The sequence below is a fragment of the Xylocopa sonorina genome, chromosome 5 (genome assembly GCF_050948175.1).
Source record: "Xylocopa sonorina isolate GNS202 chromosome 5, iyXylSono1_principal, whole genome shotgun sequence".
NCBI classification, from domain to species: Eukaryota; Metazoa; Arthropoda; class Insecta; order Hymenoptera; family Apidae; genus Xylocopa; species Xylocopa sonorina.
Window position 1 is genome coordinate 12,122,195 of NC_135197.1, and position 13,935 is coordinate 12,136,129.

Consider the following 13,935-nt stretch of genomic DNA (forward strand, 5'->3'; position numbering starts at 1 on the left):
TTTGCACGTGTAACAGTTGAAAAGGGATAAGGAATTGTCATCGAAGCAATGGATACAAAATAATTACAGCAAATCTACAACAGTCTTTATTATGTTTCTCCATTTGACCTTTATATTGTGTATCAACGTACACCTTTTATGTATAAATAAAAATAACAATATAATTTGTATTATACAGTTTCATATTTAATTGGATATATAATGTAACAATAGATAAATGTGTATGTATTCAATTTGTTAAGTTTTGTACAAGTGACTTGCGAGAGCATTCTGTATAACAACAAAGTAACAAGCTGTTATTTAAAGTAAATATAATTTACAAACAGTGCTTTAGCGCATGTGTCCCACATTATAAAGTTATCTTGGAAGTGTATATAATACCTTTTTACGCTTTAATAAATCACTTTCAATGTAACAGTTTGTATCCTGTTTTACTAAGCTATGTATTATATATATATTTATATATCGATCATGTTAAGCAAATAAAAAAAATAGTATACATATAAAACACTTTCATTTATACTTGGGAAATTTTTTTCCGAATTTCTAATCTTTTAACTTCTGATTTCTTTTTTCATGTAATAATACATCAAAATACGTTCAATATACGTGAAAACGTTTTGATGTGATAAATGAGGAATTGGATGGAAAATATGAAAGTTCTATTGATTATTCTTAGAATGTAATTGGTTTATCCTTACATTGATCAATACAAAAACTAGTGAAACGTTTAAGGAACTTTGGATACTCCCTTTTATAAAGAGCGCGTAAAACAGATGCTGGAGCCCATCCACCAGGATTAACTATAAAATTAAAATGAAATGATGTTATCAATGTATGAGAACAGTAACACATTGATATAAAAATGGTTTAATACAAACCAACAGAACAATAAGTTATTTTGCATGTTATATTTTCCCTTTTTATTTCATCTTCATCTTTCGGAGGATCAATGAAAGTTTGACACACAAGACAAACAGTTAAATAAACTCTTACACATTTTCCAGTGTTTGGCTGCAAACATTTTAAAATAGGTAAAGAAAATGTAAAAAAGATTGTTCGTTTTTCTGCATCTGTATAAAACTTACTGGATAATTAGAATGTTCTGTACTATGATTACAAACTATCCATAAATCTTGTGCATCAGGATCTTGATCGTCTGAGACCTGGCGTATATGCGACCAGAACAATGCATCTCGTTGGCTTGCTGGCCAAATTCGCTTATGTGTTTGTAGAAATATTAAAGTGTCTTTGGAAATGTTTTCAACCACAGTCATGTCTTCGAGTGTAGCCTCCCACCCTGCTCTGTATCCAGGGCTAAAGAATATTTCGCAAACTTCGTGACCCGTAACTCCTTTTACAACATGACAAGCTTTCAAAGGATCTACTACTAAGCCATCCGCTTCTTCTTCGCGCCTGTACATTCGCATATCACCATCTTCAGCGAATAATTGCCACCCACCAGCTCCAACTCCAAGACGTGCATAATGTAATTGTTCCATCGTTATTTTTTCGATCTAAAGACAATTATAATAACGAATCAAGTAATGGATTTGAAGTGTTTACAACGATTCGATTGTGTAATCACATTAAGTTTCCAATTGTGTATGCTTGTTTTGATACCGACATTTTGTAAACATTGCAGGTCATTCTCGTCTTTAGTCTACATGAAAACGAACTTGTAAGATCGAAAACCGAAAACGAGAGTAACTCAAATAACGTGTAATATCAGTGTAATACAGATATTTTAAGACTAGTTACCTCTGGCCAAAGTCTGTGCTTAACTGCTGACATGGTAGGTGTAGTTAAAATCGAAACTGATTTTTGTTTTAAACGATCCCTCAATTGATTTTCTTCATCAATTTTATCTAATCCAGTCTCCACTGCATCATAGAATTCCTCATCACAGAGCGCGCTATGTGGACCTTCCTTAAACAACGAAGCTTTTGTTTACTTATATAGTACACTTTTTTTTATCCATTACATGAATCACATTAGTTCACGTAATCTAACCTCATAATCTGGACCTCCATGAATAAGGACTCTAGGTCTAGGAGAATCACCTTGTTGCATTGCAACTTGTTCTTTCAAAGCTTTGTAAAGTTCTTGCACTTTTCGTTTTTTCTCAACTTCCTTTTCCCATCTACGACGCCATGCATCTTCTCTCTGTACCATTACTTCAACGCAGTGTTGTAACGTTGCCAACACACCTTCACTCGTTGCCTTAAATGTTATTGCTTCACCCTTAAAGTCTACAGACTGTTGAGCTGGATTAAACATTGTCTCAACTTTATTTTCTGGAATAAATATTTTGTTTAATTAAAAAAATAATACAAATAAACAAACAATTATTTGACAGACAAAACTACAGAACAATTGAATATTGATACAGGACAAATGAATATAGATAAACAGGTATTAGTACTTTGTATACCTTTCGAGGAAATATTTTTAGCATTCTCTGCACAATTATCAAAATACTTCTGTAGAGTATCAATTTGTTTGATCAGAATATCTTTAAATGTTTCAAGTTCGGCCAACTTCTCTTTCAATCCTCTAACTCCTCGTTTGGTAAAACTACCTGCGCTTGTAATAGATTGTGTATTCGATACAAGTGAAACAGCACTACCATGGCGCTTTAAACTGTTCTCACTTCCATAACCAGATTCCAACTATACAGAATAAAAAATAGCTTCATTTATTTTCTAATCTCTATAATTAAGAATTCTATTCAAAATTGACTGTTCTGACATTGATTCAATATAACGTATAAGTTCCAATACCTTATAAGATTTTAAAACATCTACCCAACGCTGTTTTTCTTCCGGACTGGTTGCTCTTAAATACCATACCAAGCAATCATTTACAGACACATCGAATCTACATTCGTCAAACTCGTGGGCCTAACAAAACAAACAATATAGAGTAATATCATAAGCCAATGTTAGCTTTACTAAAGGAAGGGATAATATAAAATTCATTGTTATATACTAATCCATACCTTAATATTAGCTTTATATAAGCTTATTGAACCTCGACAACCGAATCCACTGTCCTGCTCAGATTTGTAATAAGATAAAGTACCATCTTTGAGAACAATAAATCTACTTTGCCAGCCATGTATATAATTTGTCCATTTGGATAATGTACCCTGAAGCTCTGGAACCACTACACCGTCCGAACCTTCTTCATCTACATCATCAGCATCTATCTCTCCTTCTGTACACTCGATATCCTCATTGGCAAGTCGAACCGTTTCTATTTCATCGGCCATTCTTACGAATAAATATTGCTTCCGTAGAGTCAATTACTTTTAAGATAAACTCAACATACCCGAAATAATATTTTTAAAGTTATCCTGACGCGGGACAATCTATCGATAGTTACTCTACAGCAGTTTAAAAATTGCTAGGTAATCGGTCAGTAATAACTCACGAGATACATTTCAAACCATATTGACCATTTATTATCATACGTAATACTATGCAAAACGTCTTATCAGGTAAGTGAGACATCAACAGCTTGTATTTTTTTGCAAATAACAAGACTAAGTGACAAATAGAAAATCAACAGTTTTACTTATGCAGTATCTTCATGAGCGTTTCATGTACACTCGAATCTTTCTCCATTGGCTATATTCTTCAATTGTACGTTTTATACTCTTTGAAGAAATATCAATTATTACCGTTTCATTAGAAAGAAATGATACTCCTCGTAAGTGAATAACAAACAAGTAGGAAAACACAGTGTAATATTTTTTCTTTCTTTGTAGAATAGAAATCAAATCAATGCAGTTCGAGCATCGATTAACAGCACTGATGACTATCGATAAATATCGAGAAATGCATTTTGGTTTAAAAGCTATTTAGAGACCGCCGGTTCAGCAGATTACCGTGAATACACGTGAAGAAGTTGTGGTTGTATCTGCAGTATCTCAGAAAATGATGTTATATCTGGCTTATTTTATTATATTTTCTATGGTGTCGGATGCTTCAGTGCATAGATTAAATGTTCCCAGAGTTTTGTTACCTGTATTTAATGATTTCGCTGTTAATTTTACACTTGAAGTTACCGATGGCGCTTGTTATCAATGGTACCTAATATTTCTTTTTAAATTTAAACATATTAATTTATTCTTTATTGGCCCGATGAAATAAATTTAAGAATGCGTTCATCGTTCACATTTAAATCCTCGATTACTTCAAAAGTCAGATGTAATTTTTTACATTTATAACCCTACTATAACATTGTATTGAAAAGAAAATTTACCTGATAATAGGTCTACATCACGAGTGGATATCATTCAACTGATTCCTATAAATGAAAATGTTGAAAGAACTTGTTCCTCTGCCATATTAATTCAAACAATAACAAGGGAGTCTACTAGAAACACCGCGATAGTATTGGCGGAAGACGTTAATACAGGACAATTTTTAAGATGCGATGTTATAGTCGATGCAATATTTTCTTTGACTCTTGTAACAACTACAAGAGAATTGTACATAGAAGAGGCACCAGAGGCATTTGAAGTGCGTGCTTATGATGAACAAGGTAAGAATTTATATCGAAAATATATCTATTATATCTTTTTAATGTTATTGATTTAAATGTGTTTTAACAGGAAACGAATTTACTACTCTTGCTGGAGTAGAATTTCTCTGGAGTATAGACAATGCTGATAAGCATATGTCAGATTCTAAGGTACAGCACGACATTTTAAGATTCATGACTTATCAGGAATCACAATATGAAACTCCATCCACTGTAGCTGTATTAGATTCAACTGGCAAGAAAGGGCACATTGTGATACTGGAAGGAATAAAAACTGGTACAGCAAAGGTATCGGAGTAATTCCTAAGAAAGGAATCCCAAGTGGATTGATATTACAAATAAAATTTCTTACGTTGTAGGTTTCTGTGAAATTACCTTATCTAGAATATAAACATGTTCCACCGATAGAAGTTGAATTGATAGTAATAGCTAATTTAATTATCATTCCATCAGACATAACAGTTATGATGTATGATAGCTTTAAGTATAAAATAATGCAAGTAAGTATATTATTACTCGTGATGTGTATGATACACACTTGTCAATATTAATTGTATTATCAATACATTTATAGGCTCGGCATGGTCGCCTAGAAGAAATAAGTTTACCATCCAGTCAGTACTACTTAGAAGCGGAAAATCCGGACATATTAGAAATTGATAACGATCGAGATTGTGCATATGCTAAATCCTTAGGACGAACTAAAGTATTTTTACACGATAAAAATGTTCGCGACGAATATCCCGTCATTTTACCATCTGCTACAGTTAATGTTAATGATGTAGCCTACATTAATCTTGCTGTTTTACCTAATAGAAATTGGGGTTTAATACTTGGTCGTACTCACGAAATTGTAGTCGAATTGTACGACAATAAAGATCATAAATTTCATATCGGTGAAGGTGTTGAAGTTTCAGTGAAGTTAAACGAATATTATTTTGAGCCAAAATTAATAACACAGAACGGTACTTATATCGTTGGTGTACCTATCACATGTGGAACGATGACTATTAGTGCAACTCTGTATGGCATAATTGATAAATATGGTAAAAAGGTTCCTCTCGCTTCACGTCTTACTACAAAAACTGAGCTTTTGATTCATACTCCAGTTACTATCCAACCCAAAGTATTGGCTGTTCCATGGGACTTTAAAGCTAAATCAAGGTTATTATTAATTACATCAATTTTGTCCTTAACTAATAATAATTATGGTATCATTAAGCTCTGTTTAATTATTAATAATTATTATTGTAGGTACGATATAGTATTAAAAGCAAATGGAGGAGATGGATCGTACGTATGGTCAAGCAAACATCCATCAATAGCAACAATTTCTCAAAATGGAGGAATGAGAATTTTATCAGCAGGTGCGACAGAAGTCAGTGTTGCGATGACAAGAAATCAATACAATAAAGATATAGCAAGGGTATACGTATTAGCACCGACAAAATTGAAAGTGATCGAATATAGTATGGAGGCTGCTATAGGAGAACCAATTTATCTTCACATAGCGTTATATGGAAAGCTAATTAACGGAACGGACTCGAAAGAAATTCCTTTTAATGATTGCAGAGATATAAATTTTGAAACGTACATTCCAGATGGTAATTTTGTACAAAACGATAGTAAGCTCATAGAGCCTGTAGGGATCGCATGCGCTGTTATAGCTGTAACTAGCGTAGATATCGGAACATCTGAAGTAACGGTAGTGTACAACGCCAATGGCCAATATTTAACTGATAATATCACTGTATCGGCCTACGAACCTTTAATAGTAATACATCCGAATAGTAAGGAAAGTTTACTAACGGTGGGCTCGTCGAGAAAGATAGTTTTTAAAGGTGGACCTCATCCATGGTCTAATAAGCCTCAAAGTTATGTGAGAAGAATTCAAGTATCTGAAAAGAAAATAGCAGAAGCAACAGCACGCGAGGATTCGCCAGCTGAATTATACGATTTATCCGTATTCGAAGTAATGTGTAAAGCTTTAGGCGTGGTAGATGTAACGTACACGATTTCAAATATTCCTTTATTACCAAACTGCAAGAGTACATACGCATCCGAAACAGTAAAAATTATTTGCGGCAAACCGAGGCATATTTATCTTCAGCCTGAATTTAAAGATAGTATAAATTGCCCCATCAGTCTAAATACAGAAAGGATAATGGCACACAGTGATAAAAATTTAAAACTAATTACAATAGTAAAAGACGAAGAAGGTCGAACTTTTGATAATATTACGAGTCTTCATATTGAATGGCTTTTGAAACCTTCGACTATAGGTTTTGTAGAAATGCCATCCGGTTCTTTTGAGGAAACGATTACGGATAGGAATATAATTTTGCCAAAAAATTATTATCAAAACGTCATTTTTAAAAAACATTTTGGTACTCTTACATTATCAGCGAAAGTTACAGGTTATCAGAAATATATATTGAGCAAATTGAAAATAGTTCCTGAATGGCCACCTTTTGCAATTGAAACTGAAAGAAAAATCTATGAAACTCCTCTTATAGAAACTTTTATAGATATAGTTTTAGTTAATGATACCAGTATTACGCCTAACAAATTAATGGTATTGAATGATCCTACTGCAAAATATTATATGCAAGTGAGTCAAGGTTCTGGTTATTATGAATTTGTGTTAAGTGTGGATGATATTGCAGACGTTCGATACATAGAATCCTCGAAAGCAATTAGTCTTGCACCAAAAAAATCTGGAGTACTTCATCTATCTTTGGTAGATCTTTGTCTGCCATCAAAGCCGGCTGAAGCTATAATTGAAATACAGCAGCTTGCCGTAATAGAAATAGAAACGGTGAATAAGATTGAAAAAGGCAAATGCATAGTAGCTGCGTTGAAACTTTACGACACGAACGGTCACATTATAAAATTGCCATCGTTAAATGCCTTAGAATTTAAAGCAGAAATTGATAATGAGGGCATAGAAGTTAAGCAGTTACTTGCTAGCGAACATGGCAATCCTCCTTACAGCCAATTATTATATATGATATATGGAATGGCTGAAGGAGAATCCCAATTAACTTTTGTCAGTAAAGGAAGTGATAAAGAGATACAAAGTGAATCGGCAACTATCCAAGTCTTTCTTCCTTTAAGAGTTTTTCCAAAAAATTTAACAATACTAGTAAAGACTGTTTATCAAGTTCAAACAACAGGAGGTCCATCAAATGCAGAAATTGAATTTTCTACAGAAGATAATGATATTCTAAGCGTTGACCATAATGGAATATTCGAGGGAAAGTCAGTTGGGCAAACAAGAATTATTGTCAGGGCTATTGGCCTCAATGCTAAAGGCAATAAAATTGTTTATTCCGAAGATTATGCAGATATATATGTACTGTATCTTGAAGGAGTCAAAATTGTTGTGCCAACAAGTAGGGTAAAGGTGGGAGCGACGTTTCCACTTTGGGCGTTCGGTATTCCCGAACATTTAACTCCTCTCATTATAGGATCTATGCAATTACAATTGAGTTTCATGTGGTCGTCCAGCGATTCTAGCTTGGTGACTTTGCATAATATGTACGAAGGTACTGGTATTAACATTAGGTACCAAAATGAAGTATCTCTGAGGGCTAAAGCAATTGGTCCTGGCTTGGTAACTATTTATTTAAATGTTACCATGCCGTCTAATACTTTGGCTGGTTTTAAAAATGATATAACATACACTACATTTGTAAAAGTTAATATTTTCGAGGAGTTGCGTTTAACACATCTGGGATTGCCCCTGAACGTACCGGTAATACTTATGTCTCCGAATTCTGTCTTAAAATTACACACAAATCGTGATAAGCATGGTTCGACCACTTATAAAATATCATCAACTATACATGGAAATGATTCAGAAGATTCACATGCTTTGACACCGCCTTCCAAAACTGTTACTATCGATAAAAATGGCATCATAAGGGCTGGTGAAAATTTTGGAAAAATAGTTATCTCTATTACAAATACAGAAGCATATAATTTGAAGCAGTCAATAACTGTTATCGTCGAGGTAATTTTATATTATATTTTAAAGCATGAATGTGATCGGTAGGTTTTCTAAATTTGCATACCAATTATTTTATTTGCAGATCAAACCAATACATTACATGATGTTATCCTTAAACTCAATTTTGCGGATTCGAAATGGAGAAGAATTAAATATGTTACCTAAGGGTATGGAATTAGATTATGTTATTGAGTATTACGATAATGTTGGAACGAAGTTTCACGCTGCTGAAGTTGATACCAAAACTGTATTAAATCGCGCTGATCTTGCCTCGTTTGTTAGAAGTTCTGAAAATGTAGTGACGGCGAAATTTGTTGAAAATGGAGACCTTGTTGTAAAAGCGTACAATGAGAAATATCCTAATACAATGTTCGATTATGTACATATGATGATTGGTGATATAGTATTCCCAACAAAGGTAATTTGTACATTTTAAATAATAGTACTTTGTATACTTAATGGAATAATTTGTTGTATTATAGACAACGTTAACAGTGGGTGATATAGTATGCTTTTCAATGCCACTTTTATCTCCTGATGGCGATCCCGGTTACTGGCAATCATCTGCACCCGAGGTATTAACTGTGGACCCCATTACAGGAATAGGTCGAGCGAAAAATATCGGCTACGCTGTGGTAAAGCATAGTCTTGCAACACACATGCAAGGCGAAATAGAAGTCAATATTCAGCCTATTGCTAAAGTATATATATTTAGTGAATTATACCAAGATATATATTAGTGTCATTTCAGACTATACCTGTGATTATTTTTGTACACACAGGTATCAATTGTCCCATTAAGAGGTCGAAACATAACAGGAACTGAAACATTTAGTGTTCCTCTTGTACTTAAAAGTAAAGATGAACAAGTGAAAGAAAATAATGTTCTATCTAGAGGACTAGGTGGTTGTAGAACATTCAGTTCGTTTACTTTAACTTCATTCCCATATACATGTAACATACAGTTTGTTTCATCAACTTCGTCTATTGGAGTCAAAGATTTGTTTCTTGTCAAACCGCGATTTGATATTACAAGCGGTACGTTTACTTTGATCTCACAGTATCGTGAAAAATAGCATTATATTATTTATTCTTAAATATTCGTTTATTACAGGTTTTTATTACTGCGATGTAATGCCAATGGGTTCTCCAAACATAGTTTCTAGCACACTAGAAAGCCGTATTCAAATAAATGCGCAAAGTAAAGATATTGAAGCTGTACCTTTAGAAGTCACATATCTGCCACCTGTCTACATTGATGCCAAGGAAATTGTTTTTATTAATACTCATTCTCAAACAATTCCGACTGCGTTGCTTGAGATATATGGTTTGCAATCTGTATTAGATCATCTTATGGTAAGAGAGAGAATTTTTTCTTTTTAGTTAAAGTAAATTCTTAAATGACTTTCTTCATACCGATCTTGTTTAGATCGATGTACCCGATGGGATAGCCATAAGCGCTCGACAGTACATTTCAAAGTCTACGATGCAATATAAGTTTCGTTTGATGCATAACCAGGAGGAAGTTCAAGGTCAAAAAGTTATCATAGCAAATGATATTACAAAGCAGAATATTTCTGTAAGTAAACAAATAAACGAGTACAAAATTTTGTAATTTACTATAACGGACAATTTTCCTTTCTGTAGCTCTTTGTACGTGTAACAAAATATGAAAATTTTATGCCATTATCTGGTATTCAATGGGTAGATTATATGTATTTCCATCGTTATACATTCGGAACATTTGCTGTTGTTGTGATTACTTTCTTCTACAGTGAGTTTTCTTTAATTTTACATTATTTTATATCATATGTATGAAGATACACATGTATAGATAAAATCTTAATGTTTTATCTATTTTATTTTTCAGTATGGAAAAATAAAATGGCAAATATTGACTTAAATATAAAAAATAGGACAGTTTTCGGTAAGTGTGATATTTTGATAATATACGACAATCCTTTATTGTCTTTATAAATAATAATTTAATCAGAATTCATTTTTCATAGCTGACAAATGTCCACCACAATTGAAAAAAACTAGTACTCCGTGTTCAACTACATTAAATAGTACAAACATGTCTATTCCACGAAGTCCAGTCACACCTATAAGACCATTTTCTTCATTCGACCCTATTTACGGCGACCCACGTGGCCTTTACTCTACGAGTAAACGTAATAGGTCATTGAATACTTAATAAAATAAACTATGAGAGAAAAATAGCTTCAACATAAAGATACTTGTGGTGGAGCTATACCTATTAATTACATTTATGTGTAAACAAATACTTAATTGTCAAACTGGTGCCTTACTGCCAAAAACTTAATCAGGAAATTAATTATTATTTGTAACAAGAACTTCTACGTTTTCTATGATACCATTATACATACTAATGTTAGATATTAGCTATAAGGCAATGTACATTCTGTAACATAAAATCTAAGTTATATAATTTTATAGATAGCAAAACTTTTACAGTAATTTGAGGTAACTATACTTCAGGCATATGTTAGCTACGTTTGGTTTACAAATTTAAGGTATATGGTTCCTAGTCATATAACTGATAATTTATGTAATTACAAACAATGATGTTCATTTGACTACCTGATATATGTATGATCTCCAATGGCAACGCCAAAGGCAAATAACAGTAATTTGTCATATTCTTCACACTTGTATTATAATTGAAATATTCTACAGAACAGTATATAATTTATGCCATTACTCATACATATTATACCACATTTATTCTTTTTATAATTTTTATATTGTTTAAGTATCACTCGTACGCGCGTTACTGTCACATTAACAGTGTATACTTTCCGTTTATACAAGAAAATAGAAATAGGTTATATCTACTAAAGATAAAACCATGCGAGCATATATATTATATACTATAGATAAAACGATTTTTATAATTGATTTACAAGTAATAAACAACTTATTTATAAATAATATTTATTATATAAAAGTAGATGTACAGAAGAGTGGGACAGTCAAATCTCTTACAATTGTATAGAGAAAATTCTCTTTTGAATGACTTAAAATGATTAATGTTTCTTTGTAGTTTTAAGTAACTTTTCATACTTGCTCTTACTAGAATACCATAGTGCAAATGGAATAGCTAACGAAGGTAACGTCATCACAGCAAATGCAGCCCAGTCGATCTGCAATATAAATATTTTACATTGTTGTATTTGCCAATGATTTTAAAATGAAAACTCAGCTACATACCACATGTGAAGAAAATTGTTTATCATAATCTCTAAATGATACAATTACTGCTTCACCAGGTTCACTGCTTGCAGCGAATTGTAGACTAGGAGCATCCTCTCTACGCCTATACATAACTTCTGCTGATGTGAAGTTGAAATATCCAAATTTACGTGGCCTTACAACAACTGTATGGCTAACATTTGTGTAAGGTGGCACACGATCTATCCTTGCATTTAATTCTCCACTGACATGAGTAAAGTGATCGGGATGGAAAGAGTTATCTGTGATTTCAACTTCTAACGCAGCCGCATTACCAACATTGTAAATTGTGTACTATAAATAATAGATTTTTAGGTAAGAAAAAGTAATTATATATGAATTGCAAATATAAAAATGAATTATTTTAAAACTTACTTTGATTACAATGTCCATATTTTCTACTAGATATTTGTTAAGTAAGTGCTTAGATATTAGTAATCTTGCAGCTGCTTCCTCTTCCTCTGCGCATGTAGTAAGGAAGAAAGCAGCAAATGCTGCAAATATTATATGCCACTTCATGCTGAAATATTAAAATATATGTTATAATCCACTATTTACAAAGATGTTGATTATATGTCACTTTTGATTTATGTTATGACAGTACAATATTCACAAACAGAATAGTACAGTATACATGAGTTTCATGATAAAGTTACTGAGTCTTGCAAATTTTGTTTATGTATTTTATACAATCTATAAAAAGTGTATAAGTTTTATTCATAAAAAGCCACTAATAGATGTTATTTAAAACAGTGAAATATTGTGAGCATTCATTACTGAAATATTTTAAATAAGATTTGTAATTCTTCCGGTTAATATTTATTATTATAGTAGAAAAGGTTTTATGTAGTATATTATATTTTATATATATTTTATCTTTAAGCTAAACGATTGTGTGAATTTTACCTTTTTGTTCGATGGAACTCGTGCCACTCACGACAACGAAACAATCACTCCGCATGAGGAGCTGGAAGATACATTTGAGAGAAGTGCCAACAGCACACACTTTGATGCCACGTTTCGTCCAAGGAAAACACAGTTGTATTAGCAATTAACTTCCGGTAACGAGCGTTCAATAAAATGGCGGTGAAAACAAATTGACGGGTGTCTTTGGTGAATACAAGAATTTCATTCGTATGAAAAAGGATATTTAATTAATTTATTCGTGATACTATCCCTCGTATACGAAATGTAATGACGAAACTATAGATCATAGTTAATATTTTCAGTATGTTATATATAAAGCAACATATTCTTCTTTAGTTAGTTAACGGTTATATCAAATTCGAAATTGTATCTGTTATTTATGTTCGTAGACTTCTGGGGATTAAACTTATTTATAAAATATTGTAAATGATGGCTGCGAAAGTGTATCAACCAGATCAGGAATTGGAGATAAAGGTTAAAAAAGGTTAGGATCCTGCACTTCTTTCTACTATAGCCAGACAAATATTAATACCTTATTTTTCATTGTTTTCAGCAACTGAGCGTATATCTGAGAATATGCATATAGTTGCAAACGAACCATCTCTTGCATTTTATAGACTTCAAGAGCATGTAAGAAAAGCATTGCCTCCTATGGTAGACAAACGTGTAGAAGTACTTGCTCTACAACAACAATTATTAGGCAGATGTTACGATGTAGAATATGCTGTGAGTGCTATTAAAACAATGAATGGCGCTGGGAAGAGTTTTGAGAATACACTGGAATTCATTAAGAATGCCATATTTTTTAAACAACAGTTAAAATACGAAGAACAACGCAGACATAAGAAAGACGGAAATAGAGATTCTGTATACAAAAGATTGTCTGCTCATATTCCTACTCTAGATCATTTGCCAGATGAAATATCCGATGTTGTTAGGGAAACTGCAAACAGAGTAGAGTCAATGATGAATCATGCCAGATATTCTGCAGAGGTACAAAAAACCATCTGAGCTGAAAAGTTATACAATCTGATATATGTTAAAATATAATATTGTATGTGAGTGTTGTAAATAATACTATATTACGAATAATTTATTTACAATTAAGAAGTGGTACAAAATACAGTGCTTAATGTAAGATATTAAATAAAATAATTATTATTATGCTTATACTTCAACATTTTAATGCA

The 13,935-nt window shown here is 32.5% G+C and overlaps 4 protein-coding genes across 4 annotated transcripts; 2 read left to right on the forward strand and 2 right to left on the reverse strand.

Annotated features, from left to right (window-relative positions):
* Positions 1 to 63: 63 nt before the first annotated feature.
* Positions 64 to 3,572, reverse strand: Cert (ceramide transfer protein). Its single transcript, XM_076895582.1, has 8 exons — positions 3,002 to 3,572; positions 2,784 to 2,903; positions 2,435 to 2,672; positions 2,014 to 2,297; positions 1,762 to 1,929; positions 1,089 to 1,517; positions 882 to 1,014; positions 64 to 803 (listed from the first exon to the last, which is right to left on the reverse strand). Exons 1-8 carry the CDS (start codon positions 3,272 to 3,274, stop codon positions 676 to 678), a joined length of 1,773 nt encoding a protein of 590 aa, XP_076751697.1. The 5' UTR covers positions 3,275 to 3,572; the 3' UTR covers positions 64 to 675.
* Positions 3,573 to 3,742: 170 nt separating this feature from the next.
* Positions 3,743 to 11,485, forward strand: Gp210 (nucleoporin 210). The gene is made up of 14 exons (XM_076895569.1): positions 3,743 to 4,093; positions 4,280 to 4,551; positions 4,622 to 4,839; positions 4,911 to 5,051; positions 5,126 to 5,715; positions 5,806 to 8,566; positions 8,646 to 8,981; positions 9,046 to 9,264; positions 9,346 to 9,601; positions 9,678 to 9,919; positions 9,993 to 10,142; positions 10,211 to 10,337; positions 10,434 to 10,490; positions 10,573 to 11,485. The coding sequence occupies exons 1-14, from the start codon at positions 3,942 to 3,944 to the stop codon at positions 10,758 to 10,760; spliced, it is 5,709 nt and encodes a 1,902-aa protein (XP_076751684.1). The 5' UTR covers positions 3,743 to 3,941; the 3' UTR covers positions 10,761 to 11,485.
* A 22-nt stretch (positions 11,486 to 11,507) lies between these two features.
* Positions 11,508 to 12,735, reverse strand: Ssrbeta (signal sequence receptor beta). The gene is made up of 4 exons (XM_076895614.1): positions 12,725 to 12,735; positions 12,194 to 12,338; positions 11,798 to 12,112; positions 11,508 to 11,730 (listed from the first exon to the last, which is right to left on the reverse strand). Exons 2-4 carry the CDS (start codon positions 12,335 to 12,337, stop codon positions 11,614 to 11,616), a joined length of 576 nt encoding a protein of 191 aa, XP_076751729.1. The 5' UTR covers position 12,338; positions 12,725 to 12,735; the 3' UTR covers positions 11,508 to 11,613.
* Positions 12,736 to 12,779: 44 nt separating this feature from the next.
* On the forward strand, positions 12,780 to 13,923 carry LOC143423942 (BLOC-1-related complex subunit 8 homolog). The gene is made up of 3 exons (XM_076895612.1): positions 12,780 to 12,931; positions 13,135 to 13,229; positions 13,299 to 13,923. Exons 2-3 carry the CDS (start codon positions 13,172 to 13,174, stop codon positions 13,754 to 13,756), a joined length of 516 nt encoding a protein of 171 aa, XP_076751727.1. The 5' UTR covers positions 12,780 to 12,931; positions 13,135 to 13,171; the 3' UTR covers positions 13,757 to 13,923.
* The last annotated feature ends 12 nt before the right edge of the window (positions 13,924 to 13,935 follow it).